Source organism: Microcaecilia unicolor, chromosome 2, assembly GCF_901765095.1.
Source record: "Microcaecilia unicolor chromosome 2, aMicUni1.1, whole genome shotgun sequence".
Classification (NCBI taxonomy): domain Eukaryota; kingdom Metazoa; phylum Chordata; class Amphibia; order Gymnophiona; family Siphonopidae; genus Microcaecilia; species Microcaecilia unicolor.
Genome location: NC_044032.1, coordinates 335,986,817 through 336,008,729, shown reverse-complemented (window position 1 = coordinate 336,008,729; position 21,913 = coordinate 335,986,817). Strand labels below are relative to the sequence as shown.

Below are 21,913 nucleotides of genomic sequence, written 5' to 3'. Positions count from 1 at the left end.
CAGGCTTACCACTCACTAAAAAGGAAGTACTGCCTGGCTATTGCAGCAGCCCAGCGGTAGTTCCCACCCCCAGCATGCCATCACATCCAGCACTGCCTGCACTGCACTGCCTGCTTAGCACTGGAGCCCTTACTGCCACCCTAAGGGCTCCCCCTTGAAATGGCTGCAAGGCAAGTGCTTCACTAGCCGCATAGCCATTTCCTCAAAAAATGGCTGAGGTAAAAAGGGGGCCTCCACGTGCGTCAAAAACATGCTCCCTTTTGCCAAAGCTTCATAAAAGGGGTCCTGAATTAGATATTAAGGCCAACATACTAAATCATGAAAACTTTGCAGGTTAACAACCATTTTGTCTGAAATTTTGCTACAGATTTAAATGAGTTCTTGGTTATTGTGAATCCTTGGCACAATTTTAAAAAAGAACACATTGATGCAGTGATTTCATCATAAGCACGTCACTAGCCCTGTGTCAAACGTTCTTACCCCTCACCTGGATATAAGGGGAGCTTCTATGCCTGGTTGACAAGTGGCTCATAAAGCTCTTTCATCCTGAACCAAGGCGACAAGTGTAAAAACTAAAATTAAATTAAAAAATTAAAAAAGCCCTCACCGGAAGAGAAAATGATGTCACCATAAGAGATGGCCTCTTGAGCCTGTAGTTCTTCACCCTCCAACTCCACTTGGCTGGCTATTTTAAGCAACAGGCAGAGTGAATGATTTAATCTTGCACAAAAATTACCTCTACAATCTGCTGAGACATCTCCTACGAGGAGATAGAACTCCTACACATCAGGGGTGCAGGCCCTGTGTGTGGAGATCACCAGCAGGGTGGAGGACCTGCCTGCAGTGAGTGGAGAAATAGCATAGGTAGGAACTGCAGGATCAAATCAAGATGTCATCATTAATTCCTCAGGGGAAATCAAAGTTTGGCTGAGGGAAATCAAAATTAGTATTAAGGCAGTGCATACTTAACTCTTCTCAATGGGAGTCAATTTGCAGAAGGAAATTGCCAACCTGGGTTGATGAATGGAGGAGATGGATCAATGTTTGGAAGACCACTCCGAAGCCCTGCTGTCACTGGATAAACTAGTTGGAGAAGTGACTTAAGCATGCAGCAGCTGGCATTACAAGTAAAGGATCTGAAGAACAGATCCTGCCGCTGTAATATAAGAGTCCATGGCTTACCTGAAAGACTGGAATACATTTATTGTGAGCAAGTAGTTCAAATGTTAACTAGGCATCTCTTATCTGAACGAGTGGAAATTGTACGAGCGCACAGGTCCCTTAGGAGACAGCAGTCCAATGTAGCGCATGACACTGTGGCATGCTTCCTGAATTATAAGCTAAAGGAGGCGGTATTGAGGGCTGCTAGAACTAAGGAGAAGATTTTGTGGGACTCCTATATTGTATCAATATATCAGGATGTGGCCATGGCTACTTTATGGCACCAAGGGGAGCTCAATTAGGTTCTGATGTGGCTTGATGGTCCTGTAACTATATTTTGCTGTATTATACTTCAGCGTTAAATAAGCACAGGCATTTGAGATCTTTTCTCAATTTTTGTTAACAACTCTTACATCTGTAGTGGTAGCCACTGTTAATGTTGTTATCCCACTTTTTTACCCACTTGTTTTCTTGGATTGATATTATTGTTTGCCAGTGGGCTTCCAGTGGTTTTTTGTTACTTTGTTTAGGGTACACCAATAAGGCGGCTGTGTGGGGGAGACGGCTTCAACTTTTTGACCTCATGCTGTCACCTGTCTTATTAAACCTCCTTGAGAATGGCAAACCAAGAAGGCAGTAAGAGTTCTAGAAGTAGAATAAATGTGTGAGTGTGTGGGGAAAATACAGGGAAAGCAGAGATTTTGGACAGGTTGAAAAAATAAAAAAAAAGGTAAAATATAGCCTTGCACTAAATATACACTTACCTGCTGCATCTAAAACTTCCTTGTCCACTTTATCAGACAAAAGACAGAGAAGTCCATGTGCACCGGCAGCTCCCTTCAGTAGCTCTGCTCGTGGTATAGGCTCATCCGAATTCCACTGTTTAATATCACAGCTAATGAGACAAAGAAATCACAATTAAACTGTGCAGAAAACAGAGACCCTAGCACAAGGCTGCTATGCTTTGCCCATATAAGTGCTTTCAAAACAAGTCAGACTTGGATCAAGTATGCAGGATGGTTAGGAACAGAAATTGTTGCAAGAACCATCAGCCTTTGAACGTCCATAGAAACAGAGGGGCCCATGCAGAAAACTTCCAAAGTGGTTAATGAGAGCGTAATATAGTTTTACCATGGGATAGCAATGCAGAAAGGGTTTCAGCACAGACTGCATTAAATGTAGACATTAACTATCCCTCAGTCATGGTACAAAAGAAAAAAAAAAGTTTCCCGTGTGTTGTGGTTTGGATGGGGTTGTGAAAGTACCTTTCTCTAGATCTCTAAGAAGAGAGGAATATCTCAAGAGGGGATGGACAAGACTTTGATGTTGAGTACTATATGGTAGGATGAAAATTGTTTAAAAAGTTTTATTAAACGAGGAAGAATCAACAGGTTCATTACAAGGAAAAAGATTCTTAAGCATCTGAGGACCTGATGCTCAAAACTCCTGCTCTGTTCTGAATAGCTCTGTAAAATTATCACCGGAACAGTGCAGAAGAACAATGCCCTAATGCTCAATGCAAATGACATGCAAATACAGGTGCACTCACTGCATTAAGCATTAGGGAGTTTGGCGGGAGGATTGTACTTGGTGCATGTGCAGAAGAGTTCCGCGGGAAGCTCGACTCCTGTGCGCATGCACCTGGTAAAACCTGAGCATGAAGCACACATTGGCGTCCGTTTTCTGTGGCCTAAATATAAGACTTTTACTTTTTTTTTTAGTTTGGACGCTTATATTTAGACGTAGGAAACAGATGCCAAATGTGTATTTTTGCTTGGCTCTGCATTCAAAACTCGCAGATTTTGCAGAAAGAATCATGAGAAATCCTCTCTTCCAACACCCTGCTCCAACCTGGCGTTATTTTTTTGCAGCAGTAAGGAAGTTTTGCTTCAGGCACTTTTTTCTGAGCATTGGGGAGGAATACAAAATAACTTCATTTACATAAGCTTGACTACATTAGCAAGCTACTTGGGCTGTTCAACTGTACGCGCGCTTGTTCCTGTGTTCTGGGCCTCTAAACATTCTGCGTAGGTAAATGCGAGTGCTAGTAGAGCGCTAATGGCCTCCAGCACCCTGTGCTTAATTTTTTTTTTTTTTTCCAAATATTTTTATTGCTTTCAATTTCAACAAACAAACAAAAAAAAAAACAGCAACATTTGCCAAGTCTCAGACATAAGGTTTCTCATACAATTCAAAACAGTTACAGATAAAGCAACCTCCCCCCCCCCCCCCCCCCTCCCTCCCGCACTATGGTAGTGACAAAAGCACTTCTCTCTTCTGTTCGTATGGGAGCCATATCTTCTGAAACAAATTAACATGGCCTTTTCTAATTGCCGTCAACTTGGACATCTGGTATATATAATCTAATTTACGTGCCACCAGCTGCATGCCTGGTAGTTCGACCTGCTTCCAGGCCTTCGCTAGCATAATTTTAGCTGCTACAAAACACTGGATCGCTAATTTATGCCATGGTATCCTGACTTTCGGGGGCCGAAGGTGTAATAAGCAATATCCTGCCTGACTAGGGTATGTCACCTTAACCATTGTATGAACCATCTCCAGCACCTGTGCCCAATACACCTTGACTTTTGGACATTCCCACCAAATATGCATAAACGTCCCTTTTATCCCACAGCCTCTCCAACAGTCTGCAGACATGTGCGTGTAAATTCTCTGGAGTTTGTCCGGCGTGTAGTACCACCAGTATAGTATCTTATACCCATTTTCAATTAGGGGTTGTGCTATAGATGGCTTTAACAAATATCTATACATACTCCGCCATCTCTCATCCGTAAAGCTAGTTTGGAGCACCGACTCCCATCTCCTCACATAATATTCCTGGGGAGTTGAGAGCAGCAGCAGGGCCCTATAAAGCCTAGTCACACCGCCCCTGCCTCCTCCCCCCCTGATCGCTCTCTCGAGCACTGTTTCAGCCAACTCTAATTCTTCCCTCGCTCGTCTTGTGTATATAATTTCTCAAGCAATGATAGTATACCAAATCCTTCTCCTCCAATCCATACTCCACCTGCAGATCCTGAAATTCCCGTATTGTCCCCTTATCCCATATCTGATCTATTTTATGGAGTCCCTGCTTAGCCCACCTTTGATACACACTCTCTGATTTTCCCAGTGGGAATCCTGGAGCTCCACAGATAGCCATTTGTAGGAAATATTTCCTGTCTGGGAATGTCTGCGTTCGGATGTGGTACCAGGTATGTAAGAGATGACCTATCCCCTCCGGAGCCCTTCTGATAGCTGCCCAGAGGTCTTTCCCCGGGGCCCATAGTATAGCTCCTAAGTATCGGGTTCCTAGCCATGCTCTCTCCCAGTGTAACCATTTCTTATTATTTTCAGGGTACCATTCCGCTAGAATCCTCAACTGTGCAGCCTGATAATATAGATAGAAATTTGGTACACCCATGCCTCCCATGGCCGGGAGTTGGAACATCACCGACCTGCGCACCCTGGGCGGCCTCTTCCGCCAAATGTACGCAAACATTTTCCTATTTAATTGTTGGAAAAATGAGCGGGAAATTGGTATTGGAAGGGCCAAGAACAGGTATAGTAGTTTGGGGAGTATCATCATTTTTATTGCATGAACTCTGCCCATCCATGATATGTTTAGACCTTCCCATCTGTCTAACTCTTCAAATAACTCCTTTATCTTTCTGGGATAGTTTGCTTGAAACATTGTCTCTACCTGATTAGTAATTTGGATTCCTAAATATCTGATGGATTTCTCTGCCCAAACGAATGGGTGAGCCCTCTGTATTTGTTCTACCTCGCCTGGAGGCGTCGTGAGGTTTAAGATTTCTGACTTGTTTGCATTAATTTTAAAGCCTGACATGCGCCCATAGTGATCCATGAGCTCCATCGCCCGCTCCAGTGATTGTCTTGGGTGTGTAAGGGTTAATAAGATATCATCTGCAAACAGCATGATCTTGTGCTCACGTCTACCTCTGACCACTCCCCGTACCTCTTGATGGCGTCTAACCATCCTGGCTAGTGGCTCAATTGATAGTGCAAACAACAGTGGTGAGACCGCACACCCCTGTCGTGTACCTCTGCTCAAAGACAGCGGCTTGGTACGTGTACCATTTATCTTAATCATTGCCAGTGGGTTAGAGTATAGCAGGCGAAGCCAAGTCAGAAATCTTCCGTCTATTCCTATCTGTTTTAGGACCGCAAACAGAAATGGCCATTCTACTCGGTCAAACGCTTTCTCTGCATCCACCGAGAACACAATCACTGGAGCTTCTTCTTCCCTCGCTTGTTGAATAATATGGAGCAGACATCTAATATTATCAAATGTCTGCCGTCCCTCGATAAAGCCCGCTTGGTCCTCATGCACCAAGCGTGGCATTACCCCCTGTAATCTCTTAGCCAGCACTTTAGTGAATATCTTATAATCAGTATTTAGGAGCGAAATCGGTCGGTATGATCCACAATGAAGCGGGTCCTTACCAGGTTTTAAGATCAGTACTATCTCTGCCATTCTCCAAGAGTATGGTAATTCTCTGGCCGTTTCTAGGGAGGTCACCACCCTCAGCAACACAGGGGCCAACCATTTGGCATACATTTTATAGAACCTGACAGGAAACCCATCTGGACCCGGGGCCTTGTTATTGGGTAGATCTGCGATTGCCCTTTCTATATCTTCTAGTGTCATAGGACCTGACAGTGTTTCCAGTTCCTCATAGGCCATTTTAGGTAGGTCAGCTTCCTTCAGATACTGAGCTATCTCATTCTCAGATGCTGTCTGTTCTGACTGATACAACCTGGTGTAAAATTCCCAAAATATTTCCTGTATTTTTTCTGTTTGAGTGTGGTGTTCTCCCAAAGCATCCTTTATGCCAGTAATGACATTCCGTTGCGCACTCTTTTTAAGCTTAAAAGCGAGTAGTCTGCTAGCCCTATTCCCAAACTCAAAGTATTCTTGCTGTGTTTGCTGCATTTGCGCTGCTATTTCTGACAACTGTAGTTCATTTAATTGCGCCCTAAGCTCGTGCAGCTCTGCCGCCTTTTTCTTATCTGCCGGGTCAGTTTTATGGGCTTTTTCCAGATCTGCTACTGCTCTCCTGAGAGTGGTTTCCCGCTCCGCCCTGATTTTATTACAGTGGGCCTGAAGTGATATCAGCTGTCCCCTAAGTACTGCTTTAAGCCCCTCCCATATGCTGATAGGCTGTACCTCCCCCGTGTCATTAAATTTAAGGTATTCTGTTATATAGTTTTCTATGGTACTTATATTTTGCGGGTCTAATAGGAGAGCTTCATTCATCCTCCATTGCCACTGTCTTTTAGGCGCGTTTACTACTCTCATGGTTAGAACTACCGGGGAGTGATCTGACCAAGTTCTTGGTTCAATTTCCACATCACGCACTCTATCCCTTATTGCTTCCTCACCTAGCCAGTAGTCTATCCTAGAATATGAATTATATTTTGGTGAATAATATGTAAAGTCTTTTACTGGCCCATGTCTCTCTCTCCATAGGTCCTTTAGCCCCCATCTCATCATCCACCCCTTAAGGGCCACTCTATCCTTTTTGGCATAGGTCACCTTTCCCCCCGAATTATCTAGCTGGGTCCATCGTGAGATTCAGGTCACCTCCCACCATAAGCTGTCCCTGTATGTGTTTTTGCATGAGTTCCTCTAGTTCCTCCCAAAATTCTCCCTGTCCCTCATTTGGAGCATATACACATACCAAGGTATAGAATATACTGTATAGGGATGCCACCACCAATACATATCTGCCTAATTTGTCCCTTATTGTTTTATGTATATACCATGGGTGAGCACCAGACATTGCCACCATCACCCCCCGCGTCTTTTTGCCATCTAGACTCGACGCATACTGTATAATTGGAAAGCTTTTATGCTTCATCAAGTGTTCATGGCTTCGCTTTAAGTGGGTTTCTTGAAGAAACACCACGTCTGCTTTCAGACGCAGCATCTCTCTGAACACCTGCCTTCTTTTCTGGGGGGTGTTTAGGCCTCGCACATTCATCGTCACATACGTGCATACCGACATGGCATTCTATTTTTTTCCCCACCTATATATCCACCACCTAGTGCTCTCCCTCCCCTCCTTTCCCCTCCCAACCCCCCCTCCCGCCCCCCACATCTGTGTTTGACATGCCAATTTACCTAATATTGGCATGTCCATTAAAGAGGAAATCACGTCAATAACTCAGCAACCTTCAGCATACCATCACTCTGCACCACAGGGCTAGTTAACCTCAGTGTGAAACAACTCCAGTCTTTTGTTAACAGCAATCATCCCATAGGGCTATAGTCAAATGGTCATCCCATGCTCGCCGATGGGGTCATCCGCTTATCTGATAGTTGGCGTCTCAGTCTCCCCCTTCCTTGGGACACTCGCTGCCATTTCGGCCTTTCTTTCCTTGGTTGACCTGCTTTCTGCGGAGCTGTAGTAGCCTCATCTGATCCATGAGCCGCCAAATAGTCTTGTGCTTCTTCAATCGACCCCACTCTGCATTGTTTGCCTTCTTTGTAAAACATCAAGGCGAACGGATGCTGCCATTTATATTTAATCCCTGCTTCTCTCAGTTGGTTTGTTAGGGGTTTGAGTTCGCTGCGCCGCTTCAGGGTGGTGGATGACAAATCATGATAAATTGCTATGGGATAGCTATCCCACTCGATCGGTTCAGCCGCCCTAGCTTTCCGCATCACCGCTTCTTTTGTTTTATAGTCTTTAAAGCAGGCCACTATGTCTTTTGGCGCATTATTTTTGCGACCGCCCAGCGCTCTATGTGCTCTCTCAATCTGTATGGATTCCGTGTCTAGTGGGCTATCCGGCTCCGAGAGCAGTTGGGCCGCTATGCGTTGTACCACCACTTCGCAATTCACATAATCCGGTAATTCGGGTACGCCCCGCACCCGAATGTTAGCTCGTCGGCTTCTATTCTCTAGATCTTCTACTTTGTCTAGTAGGTATTGAGTCTCTGCCTGCTGGCCTTGCACACGTTGTTCTAGTGTCTGTAGCGTCTCCACATTTTCTTCTAGGCCCGCCTCCAACTCCACCACGCGGCTGCCTAGTTCGGCCATTTCTCCCCGAAGCTCCGCACCTAAAGCAGCTATATCTTGGCGTACCTCTTTTAGGTCTTTTAAATCTGTGCGGATCTCCTGGAACTAGTTGCAGAGCTTTGCCCAGACTTCTTGTTGTGGTGCGTCCGCCACTCCGCCCTCTAGGAGAGCCGAGACTTCGTGGTCGGTCCTCTGACTCGCGCCATTTTCTTCCTGCTGCTGCATCGTCTTGGCGTCTTTGCGTTTAAACGCAAATGCCTGCAAATCAGCTGTTTTGGCGCTTCCAGATGTCATCGTCCCCTGCGCTCCGCTTTCACACCGCTTTTCCTTCAGGGTTCGCCTTACAGCGTGGTGCAGATCGCACCTATAATTAAAGCTTTGCGGTTGCTGGTTCGGGAGCTATCGTTTCAAGCCACCATTTGCAACGCTGACGTCACTTCCTCCCACCCTGTGCTTAATTCTGAGCATCGGGGAATGAGTGTCTGTAATGCAGACTTTGCCTTACTGCAGGAAAGACTCACCTTAGTGTTGAGGAGCAGATGAAGCTTAAAAGAGGATGGGTAGGTGAGGTGCATTTTTCTGCGTTAGCTCAAAGTAACAAGGGTGGCAATATTGATAGAGGGGAGGGGAATCTGGGTCCTGGGCATATTGACCAGGATGAAATTACAGTACTTAACCTCTATGTCCAAAATGGGAAGAAGGGGGAAATTTTTAAAGAATGGTTTCTTGAATTTGAGTTGAAGAAAGGGGATGACAGTAGTTGGTAAGGATATGAATTATGGTTTCAGCGAGCTGGACAGTTTAGGAGTAGGAAGGGAAAGGAAAGGAAATGAACTCCAAAGTTGTTTCCAGTGGTTTGACCTGGTGGATATGTGGAGAACAGCGAACAAGATTATATTTGTTTCTTACACAAATACATATTCGAGGAGGAGGGAAGAAGTGCTTTAAAAATCTGAAGATTTACCCCATTCTGATATCAGATCAAGCTATGATCTGCAAAGGGTCATGGATTTGAGGTATGGGTTCTTGGGCCAGTTCATTTTAAGTAGAGGAGTAGCCTAGTGGTTAGTGCAGTGGACTTTGATCCTGGGGAACTGAGTTTGATTCCCACTGCAGCTCCTTGTGACTCTGGGCAAGTCACTTAACCCTCCATTGCCCCTGGTACAAAATAAGTACCTGAATATATGTAAACTGCTTTGAATGTAGTTGCAAAAACCTCAGAAAGGTGGTATATCAAGTCCCATGTCCCCTTAACATTTTTGTGAGTGATATTGCTGAAAGGCTGTCTGGTAAGGGCCTCTTTGCCGATGATACCAAAATCTGCAAATAGGGTAAGCAAAGCTTGAAGAATGATCCAGAATTTGGCAGCTATGATTGAATGCTAAAAAATACAGAGTCATGCAAAAACCCTAGTAACGCAACAGTTTAAGGAGCGAGGAACTTTAGTGCAGGAAAGAGGAGCGTGATTCGGGTGTAATCATATGTGACTGGTCACCCAAGTTCAACACGTAGAAAAGGTGATGGTGAAAGCTACAAGGATGCTTGGGTGCACAGTGAAAGGAATGGCCAGTAGGAAAAAGGAGGTGAAGGTACAAGACTCTGGTGAGAACTCATTTTAGAGTATTCAGTACAATTCTGGAGATCACACCTTCAAAAAGATATGAACAGGATGGAGTCAGTCCAGAGGGCAGCTACTAAAGTGTATGGGGACAGAGTTAAAGATCTCAATACGTATACTTTGGAAGAAAGGCAAATGAAAGGAGATGTGAGAGATGTTTAAACACATCCATGGCATAAATAAACAGGAGGCAAGTCTCTTCCAACTGAAAGAAAGCTCTGGAATGAGGCAGCATAGGATGAAGGTGAAAGGGGGCAAACTCAGAAAAAAATGTAAAGGTTGGTGAATTTGTGGAACGGCCTCCTTGTGGAGGTGGTGGAGATGAAAACTAGCTGAATTCAAGAAAGCCTGGGACAGGTAAGTAGAATCAATAGGGGAAAGGAAAAGATAGTAGATGACATGGATGGGCAAACTGGATAGGCCATATGGTCTTCCTCTGCCTTCATTTTTCTCTGTTTCTATGAAAAAAAAAATAAAGTATTGTTTTGGCTGTTGAGTAAGTTTTACGGTAGGGAGAAGGCGGCTAGAATGAATACCCTTATGAATCAATGGGAGAATATGGAAATTGAGATTATCAGACATAAGGAAATATAATATGGTAGTAGCATGAGGTATACTGACTGGCTGGTTGATTCCAGTCATTTTACCTGCTAGCAATGGAATGCTTAATTTTTGAATGTTTCCGAGTTTTTTTGGTGTTGTATGCAGCCTCAGGTCAGCTGCCAATAAAAATCAAAGGACATACTCTGGTTAAGCTTTCAAGAAACTTCTGGCAGAGTTTATTGCCATACTTAAATGTCACCCCAGAGTAAGATCTTTGCTGTCAGTTCAAAGTAATAGTGCATTCTTCTAGGGATGGAAAATCAGGAATTCAGAGACTGGACAAATCAGGAAGTATTTATTTCCACTTGATATACCGCCATATGACCTGTCCTAGGCTTCAAAGTGATTTACAATGCAATAAAAGAAAAGGGGAGAAATGGAGAAGAAAAAAAAAGATACACAACTAGTTGGACCAAAATCGTAAGTAAACAGATGAGATCTGAGCAATCTCTTAAATGCTGAGAGTTGATTGGTTTCTGATGTAAAGTGTGAGGTCGTTCCACAGTTCTAAGCCAATAAATGGAATGCAATAGAGTGCGAAGAGATGAAGTTTTAAGGGTGATGGCAGCCAGATCTGTGATTGTGTAAGGGATGAGAAGATTATTGAGATAGTCAGGAGCAAAGGACGAGCATGATTTGTAAACCAAAGTGAGAAGTTTAAAAGTGACACGTGCAGCAACTGGAAGCTAGTGTTCAAGCTTAAGCAGAGGGGTAAACATGGTCAAAACAGCATGCATTGTAGAGCATCTTGACTTATGTAGACTGAATGAGCTGAAGGCACTTAAAAGATTGAAGACGGATGCCAGCATAAAGAGAGAACGTACATGTTCTAAAGCAAGTCTTGGAGTCGCAGGGCGAAGCTAAAGACATTTAAGAACCTGATCACGGAATATGATTGTGAAGAAAGTGTGCTTTAAGCATGTAAAATGTATTGGATATTGTCCTGCATTATGTTCTGAAGATTATTTCTCCTGTTTGGCCAGCAGATGGTGCATGCTTATGCTTAAAGCAGTTACAGAGGACTGATTTGTCTTTCTTTATTTGGCACACAGATAATAGGAAGTGTCTGTAGTAATGTAACCAGTTTTTATTTGAAACTTGACTGTTTTGGGCTCTGATTGGACTGGAGTTTTGAAAATTACCTAGTAGTAATGACTGTTGCTTCAGTCTTAGCCTGGAAAAAGAAAGAGAAAGATCTTTTTGCTAAGGCTCTGTGAACAATTATATGTTCTGACCTTCCCAGGTACTGTTTAGACAGTAAGTATACAGATGTTCAGTTAGTGTTATAATTCATCCATATTTCAGTTACCTGATTTTGTATGCTAATTGCACATTTTTTTGTTCATTGCTCCAGAGTGAGAATACACACATTTGTTTGTTCGTTCTGACTGTCTGGACTGATAAAGAATCCTGGTGGTTTGTGTGTTGGGTCTGTAAAAGTTTCCTGGGAACTGTGGGACCACTGGGAGTGTGGCCCCAGTAACATAGAAATCACTAGGGATAATTTGAGAGCAGGAGACTCACCCAGAGGTGGTTGTGACCCAGTCAGTGGGAAGAGGGTGCTAGTCTAGAGCACAAGCATTAGGTGCAGGCTGATCTGACCTGTGCTGGGGATAGACCCTCTAAGTGGCCGCGGGGTAGCCCCAAGCTGGCGGCTAGGCGTTTCATGACAACGATACTCTTAGATGACTTTTTTTTTTGCATAGTTTCATTAAAGACATTGCAACCAAGGCAGGTCTGTGAAGGAGTTAACAGGAAAAAGATGACGAACTGAATGAATTTTTGTACCTAGAAGACATGGACAATCCATGTATGGCTGACTTATAGAGCAAGTTGGGTACAAGTGGAAATTGATGATTTTATACAGCTAGCGGCCAAATGGAGTAGAGCAATGTTTCCCATTTGGGTCCTGGAATATCCCCCCTGCCAGTCAGGTTTTCAGGATGTCCACAATGAATATGCATGACATTGATCTGCATACACTGATTATATGCACATCTCTTTCATTCATATTCATTGTGGATATCCTAAAAACCTGACTGGCAAGGGGGTACTCCAGGATTGACTTGGGAAACACTGCAGTAGAGTTAAGCTAATGAGGCTGGAAGTGATAAAGGAATTGTCTGAGAATGTACCACTGTCAAATGTGTGGGTGCCAGTGAGTGCTAAGCAACCTCAATATTGAGCGAGCTCCTTCATTGTATCCAAGGAGGAGTAATTTGTACAGTAAAACCTTGGTTTTCATTGACTTTGGTTATTGTCATTTTCAGTTTTCGTTGGTTTTTTCTTCGAAAATTTTGTCTCGGTTTTCGTCCGTTGCCTCGGATTTCGTCGGTGTGCCCACGCTTCTAATTTTGCGTTCTCTTGTGGCGTTCTTTCTCGTTGTGTGATCATCACCCCTAGCTCCATCATGGGGCCAAAAAAAGTTTCCACAGCCAGCAGCCCTTCAAAGAAGAAGGCCAGGAACACGATCAAGTTAACGAAGGAAATCACTGAAAAATACAAGAACGGTGTTAAGATTGCTGAAATCGGCCGCATGTACGAGAAGTCGTCATCCACGATAAGTTCCATTGTGGCGAAAAAGGTAGCAATACGTGAAAAGGCCAGACTGTTGTATGCTGATCTCATTAAGAAAATGCCTGGGACGAGTGCTAGTCTACTTAGTGATTTTAAGGCCAGCAGAGGCTGGTTCGAAAAACTCAAAAGGCACACTGGTATACACAGTGTCACTAGGCACGACGAAGGTGCAAGTTCGGACAAGTCTGGGGCTGAAACATTTGTGTCCGAATTCAAAGATTACGTAGAGGCTGAAGGATTCATCCCCCAGTCTTCAACTGTGATTAAACTGGCCTGTTTTGGAAAAAAATGCCAAAGAGGACGTTCATTACACAGGAGGAAAAGACACTGCCAGGACATAAGCCTATGAAAGATAGGCTGACTCTTTTGTTGTGTGGTAATGCTAGTGGTGATTGTAAAGTGAAGCCCTTACTGGTGTACCATTCAGAAACTCCTAGAGATTTTAGCAGAAACGTGATTAAAAGTAAATTGTGTGTGATGGGCCCAGGCCCACCCACTTTCCGTCCAGGCCCGCCCGCCCACGTTGCTCGCAGAAATTCGTTCTCCTCCCCGCCAGCGCTGCATTCTTTTCTTCGATCGTCGCCGGCAGCGCTGCCATTCACACAGGCAGCTCCGCCCCCCTTTGCTGCGTCCATCTGGCCCTACGTACACAGGAAGTGCATCAGAGTGGGCCGGATGGACGCGGCAGAAGGGAGCGAAGCTACCTGTGTGAATGGCAGCGCTGCCGGCGACGATCGAAGAAAAAAATGCAGGGACCGAAGCTGCCTTCCTTCTTCTGCTGCGCCGGTTCAAAGGGTTGCTGGCAGCGTGTAAGAATCACTGCTGCTGGCTGAGTCTGACCTGAAATCCGCGCAGCAGAGGGAAGGCTTCTGGGTCATCAGCAGCACTGCAGCAATTCTCTCTTACATGCTGCCAGCAACCCTTTGAAACGTGCTGCGGTGCCGTGATGCTCCTGATGCTGCATGGAGGGGGGGTTGGAGAGAGGATAAAATTGTTGGGCTGCTTGGGCATGGGAGTGGAGGGGAGGGAAAGAAAAGAGATGCTACACAGGGGGTGTAGGAGTGAGGGAAATTGTTAGGGAGGGGAGGGAGAGATGCAGGGGGGTGTAGGAGAGGGAGACATGCATGGGAGAGTAGAAGAAAGGGGATCATTATTGGGATATGGGGGGAGAGAGAGGGATAATTGCTGGATGTAGGGTAGGGTGGGGAGGGAAGGAGGGGTGAATGACAAAAGAAGGAGAAATGTTGGACCTGGGAGGGAGGGGAGGAAAATGTACTGCACAGGGGAGAGAGGGATGAAGGAGAAATGTTTCATGGTGGTGGAAGAGATGCTGTAAGGGGGGAAACAGATGTTAGACTTGGGATGCAAGGGTGAGAGAGAAGAGGAAAAGAGGGAACAATGTTGAACATGAGGGCGGAGGAGGGGGAAGAAGGAGGGAGATGTAGGATCCAGGGGTAGAAGACAGTGAGGGAGAAATGCTGGAATGTGGGTGGGAGGGAAGAGGGGGAGAAATGCTGGCCCCTGGGGGAAGGGGCAAGAGGAAAGAGAGAAAGGACAGGAAGATGCTAGGAGGGGATAGAGGGTGGAGAGAGGAGAAAGAGGGAGCAGATGCTGGGCTAGAAGGGTTGGAAGGAGGCAGACACTGGGATGGTGGAACCATGTGGAAGGCCAAGGGGGTGGTAAGGAAATGAACGAGAGGATGATAGTGATTACGGGGAGTAGATTGAAGATGGAAGGCTGGAGAAGGAGTGAGATGGGGAATAGGGAGCTAGTGGGTGAAAGAAGCAGTGCATTTTTTCTAGCAAAAAAGGTGCCGGTACTCAAATGCTAAGCCACCCTTCAGGGGTGGGGTGATCACTGAGGGACCCACCCTACAATAGCCAGGTCCCCTGCAACCAGTCACAGAATCTATGACAAGGCAGAATTGGTGTGTAGAGCCTGAGCTCTTTCATTAAATCTTGGGGTCCATGGGTCAATTTTAGCAGACAATGGAAAAGGTGCCGGTACTCATTACCCCCAAGTACCCCCTCAGAAAACGCCCTGGAAAGAATGAGATGGAAATCAGATAGGTATCAGAAAAGTAAAAAGGAAAAGGATTAGAAGATGAAATTTGAGTGGACAGACAGAGAGCAGGAAAGAAAAAAAAAGATAGGAAAGAGCTAAAATGAAACAAACATCAATATGTCAGTGTAGTGAGGGAATGGAATGAGTGGAGAAAAGACAAATGAATAGCAGCTGCTTGAAGGAGAATTAACAGAAAGACAGGAAAGTGGAAAAGAGAAACTTGAACCAACATAATAGAAAAATAAAATGACCAGACAACAAAGGTAGGAAAGACATTTTATTTTGAATTTATTAACTGAAATTTGTTAGCTTGAGAAATGTGCACAGCGGATATCATTTTATTGTGTTCAGTAGGAAAAAAGAAATATATTTCTGATTTTATTTCTCCACTGTAACATGCCGAGGTTCCGAGTTCAATTTTTGTCTACATATTTTTATTTCTAATTTGTGATCCCCTGTTCTGTATTTAGTGAGAGTCTGGGCCCTAGCATGTCTAACACTAGTCCCGACCCTTGCTGTAGCTGGTGGGGATCCCCAACCTACATCAGCTGAGGACCTCCTCTAAAAGCAGCTAAAACTCCCTTCTACTAAGCTTGGCAGATGGCGGCAACATCCTTGAGCCACCGATAACTAAGCATGCATGGGGTGCCAGCATCGGTGACTCAAGGCATTGTTGCTATTGCTGCCTGCCAAGCTTGTGTTAATATGTGGCCTGGCTTCAGACCTACCACTGGAATAGTGGTGGGCTAAGCTACACAGCCTAAAGCAACTGAAAAAGTACTGACTAGGCCAAATAACAAGCTAATGATGTCATATTTGAGAATCTGCAAAAAGCAGGTCTGAACAATGAGTCTTAACACAACCAGGTACAACCTTCTAATTGAATATAGCACCTATAATGAAAGAATAATGGGTAAAAGGAATAAAATGAGGTTCTTAAAATGGGACTTATTTTCCATAAGATGGCACACAGATCATAAGATGTTATGAAAGGTATTACAAAAGGAAGATGTGAAACTGAGATCTTAATATAAAGATATTTTAGTAAACGAGAAAAACAACTTGTTCCAAAAACATGTTGACATTTACGGAAGTGTGGCAATCTCTAGAAATAGATAGAACGGAAAAGAAATGGGTACAGATGAACATCTGGCCGGATACGAAAGTATGATCTCAGAAATTGAGAAATATTAGAAAAAAAGGTACCTCACAATTGACTTGTATTGGGACCTGGGGCTATAAAAGAGATAAGATTTTGAGAGAGAGTTGGAGTCCTTCCCCAACACTTCTCGGACGGCAGAGCTTTATGCGATTGAACCCAGAATCTGTTTGATGTCTGTACTTACTTGAAAACTTGGTAAGAATAAAGCCTTCTTTCTGAAATCTATCTCTGTCTTTATTTTCAACTATTCTTTACCTGTTATTGATACTACAAACTAAGCCACATACACAACTGACACTTAGTGTGTATATAAATTACTGTTGCATTTTAATAGAATACATGTGGGTACATAGATGACCAAGGATTCACTTAGATCCTGATAGACAGAAGGCCATGGTCATGGACATTATCCTAGAGTTACACCTTCTGGTGCCTGCACAACAGAAATATCACTGGGATGGAATATCAAAAGAATTTAGGCAGGCGGCCCAACAGATTGTGGAAGCACAGACCCTTTGTCCCTGGAGAAGGGTATTCCTAGGGCGCAAAGAGGGCCTTTAAAATTTACACTTGGTAAAAGGGATTTGTGGCTGTCTTCGAAGGAAGTTTTCAGCTGACAGAGCTTGGGGATCTTTATGAGCTAAATTATATTTTGAATTGGGAGGTGCCAGGGGAGATGAGGAGAGTGCGGGGAGGAAGGGGGCAGAGACAGAGAGAAAATTTTGTGCCCACCCACTTTGGGCTCAGGCCCACCCAAAATTGGCCGTCTGGCTACGCCACTGTCATGAGGCCAATTTTCATTGAGTGGATGAATTAAGTGTTTGGCCCGAGTGTGAAAAAATACCTCCAGGATAATCAGTTGCCCCTTAAGTGCCTCCTGTTAATGTGTGGTTAGTGAAAGTCCTTGGGAGGACCTTAGTGTCCTTGGCGGTGTGTGGAGGATCATCCTATTTTTTCCAAGTACTCAGGGCCATTTCCTTTCAGGGCCTTGAAGATCAGACATAGAGTTTTAAATTTAGCCCTGTATTGTACTGGTAGCCAATGAAGTTTTTCAAAAAATGGTGTGATATGGTCACGTCGCTTGCAACCTTCTATGAGTCTTGCTGCTGCATTCTGAATCAACTGGAGCTGATGCAGGCCCTTGTAGTCAGACCATTGTATAGTGCATTGCAGTAATCCAGTCTTGATGTTATCATGGCATGTACAACTGGGATAAGATTTACCTTCTCGGTGTAAGGACAGAGGCAGCGTAGCTGTCGCAAATAGTAGAAGCAGCTCTTGAAGGTTGCTTGGATTTGGGGAATCAGTGTAAGTGTTGAATCTAACTGTATTCCAAGGTTCCTGACTTGTGATTTAAGGGAGAGTTCATACTTCCCAAAAGGGATTTTGATGTCAAGTATGTATCCACTTGTGTTAGGGACCCAGAGAAGCTCGGTTTTACTTGGGTTCAAGCAATGTTTCTTGTGTTTAGTCCATTCTTGAATTGATGTTAGACAGGTAATCAGTTTATTCAAGGCTGTAGGTAAGTCAGGTTCAGTGGGTATGAGTAGCTGCACATCATCCGCATAATGTAGAACTGAGTGTCCACTGACCGAATCAGCTCAGCTAGTGGCTTGAGGTAGATAATGAACAGAATAGGTGACACTATCGATCCTTGTGGTACCCCGCAGGTCAGTGTCCATGGTGGTGATGAGTTGCTGCCAAACATTATGGATTGTTGCCTGTCTGATAGGTAGGATCTGAACCAAGCAAGCACTGTTCCATTGATACCTGTTTCTGTCAGTCGTGCTAGCATGATATCATGATCCACAGTGTCAAAAGCTGCCGAGAAGTCAAGCAGTACTAACATCGAGGCGAATCCCTTGTCTCAGTTTCTGGGAAGATCATCTAGTAGGGATACAAGGACCGTTTCTGTACCATAACCAGGTCTGAATCCAGATTGACATGGATCTAGCCAGTTTCTCTTTTCTAACCAGTCATTAAGTTGAACACAGACTGTTTGTTCTATGAGTTTCCGTAGAAACGGGATTTTGGATACTGGCCTGTAATTTTCAGGTTTTGTATTATATTGTAACATTTATACCCCGCGCTTTCCCACTTATTAGCAGGTTCAATGCGGCTTACAAATATAACAGGTTTACAAGAATACAAAATGGATAGAACAGCAGAACGTAGTATATAAAAAAGGTGAACAATAAAAAGTAGGTAAGTAAGATGGGTAAGGGAGGAAGGTGGTAGAGGTAGGGAATGGGAAGAGGGTGTAAATTGGGATAGTGTGTTGTAATTAAGGAAGAATGTATAATGATGGCTGGAAGAGGGATGAAAACAAAAAGGGGTAAAAGAGGAAGCGTATTTCAGGTTCTGTCATAAGGTCAGATCCGGGAGGCGCAGATGGGTCCTGGTCAAGGTTGTTTTTCTTCAGCAGAGGATGGACTACTGCCCTTTTTAATGCTGTTCGTAGCTGTCCATTAGAAAAAGAGGTGTTCACAATTTTTGTGGCGCCTTCTATGAGGCCCATACTTACCTGCTAAACTATCTTTGATGGACAGGGATCGAGGGAGCAGGTGGTTGGTCGAAGGTCTCTTAGGATTTTGTCAAGGCTCTCTTCTGTCACTGGGTTAAAAACGTCCCATCTGTTTCTGTCAGACGGGTGTGAGTTTGGGCACCACTGGTTGACTGGTTGGGAACTGGGTGGGATTGCCTGTGAATCCTGGCAGAGACTTTTAATTTTGTTGGCAAAGTATGCAGCAAAATCAAAATACTACAGATAACAAAGTTTAACAACCTTAGAAAATGACTAAGGAATGAACAGTGGAAAGTTGACTGGGAAGGGGAGAAAGGGATAGGCAACAAAAAGATATTAAAACAACTGTCAGTTGTAGATAATGTGGTCATTGGGTTAATGTGTACAAGTAAACAATTGTACACCAGCAGTTATTTGGAATGTTAGCCTTTATATAGATCATATATTAAAAGACTTATCATGAGGGAAGATGGCGGGAGAAGATGGATTCCTGCAAGAGGCACTTAGGGAAAAGGTTGCACCGGTAATGGCAGAACTGTTCCATGAGAGAGGAAAACCTTTAGTATTTTATAAAATCTGGTTTCCAGTGGCAGGGGAATGGAAGTTTTTAAGTCACTGTCCCGGACGGACGGCAGATGGAGTTAGGGGAAGATCAAGTGAGAGAGAGATCCAGAACAGAAAGTAGATATGCCAGGGGGGAGTATTGCTGGTTGATTGGGGGAGGAGCTAGGAGGCTATTGTTATTTAGAATAAAGAACCAGGTAAGTTATGGGTTAGAGAAGAAGGGTTGCTTTGATATATACTGTGGACAGGGGAGTCTGGAACTATCTCTGCCTGTTTGTGCAAAAGTTGGTTGGATGTTTCATTTAAATGCAATAAAGATTAAAGTGACAAAATATATTATTAATACAGTAATCAAGATATTTGTTCACTTCTGCCTTTTGGCTTTCATACAATCAGTTAAAAAAAACGAAGACCAACCTACACAGAAAACATTACCAAGCTGACCTTCATTATGCATGAATCATACAAACAGCACTTACAGCAACTCAAGAGGTCAAAGGGAAAAAAAATCTACACTTAGGCAAAATGAAATTCTTAAAACCAAGAGCTAGATTTATTCAAACATGATACCACATACTATTATGAATTAACATGCACGGCCCTATTTATTAACAATGTGCATTAACACAATAGCTCACTTACTAAATTTAAACCCTAATTAGACTCTCGATAGTCAGTGACTGGATCAACTAATGCAAACACTATGGATTGGTTGAATTAAGAATGACAGAGAACTGTTGCAACTTGCAGGAACTGCAGAAACATTACCAGAGCTATTGCTCTTGGTCAGATTAAACCAAGAAGCATTCAAGACATCGGTAAGTAAACACAAAACAAATATATCAAATAAATAAAATATTTTTTTTCCCAGAAGAAAGCAAGCATGAGGTGCAAGCGCAACTTCAGAAACAAGTCTTCCTGGATACATCAAAAGGCCTCTACTCTTGAGAGGCAGGCCAGTAACTCGCATTCCCTCTCCAACCTGTGCAGATTAGCATTCTAGTCAACACATCCCCTTTTTTAAGCCAGGAAAAGTCACATATAAAATATGTATATATTATAGAACGCTGAATAAGCAGAGCCTGCCAGTAGAACCGACAACCATTAACTGTCACAGCAACTACAGGGCAGAAAGTAAAGCCACTGCCCCCGCAATGCGGGGTTGCAGGGAAGCGCAGGCTCCTTACATTGCGGCCTGGGACAGCACCCGAAGCCCCTCCTGCGGGATCCGCCGTGTCACGAACACTTTCCGCAGCTGCTGCTGCATAGTTGTTGCACTTGCACCACCGATCGTCGCCCGAGAAGCAAGTAGGACGGCTCTGGCCGCTTTCAACACCGGCGGGCTCATAAGAGGCCTCTACAGCAGCCTCCCCCCCGGGACCCGCCTTCCAACTGCAATACGATCCTTTCGAGCCAGCCTGCACTGTCTCTCTTTAATCTGCAGTTGCAGCAAGAAGCGCGGCTCTTTATCATAACTAGAATGATAGCTTTGATCTGAACAAGAATAGGGCAAAATGTTAACAACCACAAATTTCTGAAATAAAACTGCACTGGCTTTCCGGATATCCCTAAAGAATACGCAAGTGTTTGCATACGTTTGAGACTATATGCAAATGTGTCTCATTCATGCCTGTCAGGGATATCATGAAAACCTGACTGGTGGTGAGCCTAAATTGATCTAGGAAGGAGGAAAGGAACTCCGTGTTTCCTCCTTACACATTTTTTTTTTTTTTTTTTTTTACTATGTATTGCACACTAGGCCTATAGGCAAAGTCCCCAGTGTCCTGTGGTAATTCGAGTTCATTCTATATAGCAAAGTTTCTAAAATACATTTATTTGTTACATTTGTATCCCACATTTCCCACCTATTTACTACTACTACTTATCATTTCTATAGCGCGCCGCGACTAGACATACGCAGCACTGTACACTTGAACATGAAGAAACAGTCCCTGCTCCACAGAGCTTACAGAGAAACAGGACAAACGAGTAGTTTAGACTACTGCAATCTGCTTCTTGCTGGCCTCCCCTCTCCAATCGGTTCAAAACTCTGCTGCCCATCTTGTCTTCCTCCAGGATCGCTTTACTCATACTACCCCTCTCTTCAAGTTGCTTCACTGGCTCCCTATTCGTTTTCGCATCCTGTTCAAACTACTTCTACTAACCTATAAATGTACTCACTCTGCTGCTCCCCAGTATCGCTTCACACTCGTCCTTCCCTACACCCCTTCCCATGCACTCCGCTCCATGGATAAATCCTTCTTATCTGTTCCCTTCTCCACTACTGCCAACTCCAGACTTCGCGCCTTCTGTCTCGCTGCACCCTACGCCTGGAATAAACTTCCTGAGCCCCTACGTCTTGCCCCATCCTTGGCCACCTTTAAATCTAGACTGAAAGCCCACCTCTTTAACATTGCTTTTGACTCGTAACCACTCGCCTCCACTACCCTCCTCTCCTCCTTCCTGTACACATTAATTGATTTGATTACTTTATTTTTTGTCTATTAGATTGTAAGCTCTTTGAGCCGGGACTGTCTTTCTTCTATGTTTGTGCATCGCTGCGTACACCTTGTAGCGCTATAGAAATGCTAAATA

General features: G+C 44.1%; 1 protein-coding gene across 1 annotated transcript in view; it reads right to left on the bottom strand.

Moving 5' to 3' along the window:
* GRHPR (glyoxylate and hydroxypyruvate reductase) overlaps positions 1 to 20,628 on the bottom strand; it is an 87,378-nt gene extending 66,750 nt beyond the window's left edge. The window contains exons 1-2 of the mRNA XM_030194366.1: positions 20,506 to 20,628; positions 1,926 to 2,056 (exon numbers count right to left, since the gene is read on the bottom strand). Coding sequence (XP_030050226.1) covers positions 1,926 to 2,056; positions 20,506 to 20,585 — 211 coding nt within the window. The 5' untranslated portion in view covers positions 20,586 to 20,628. The remainder of the gene's footprint in view (positions 1 to 1,925; positions 2,057 to 20,505) is intronic.
* Between the last annotated feature and the right edge of the window lie 1,285 nt (positions 20,629 to 21,913).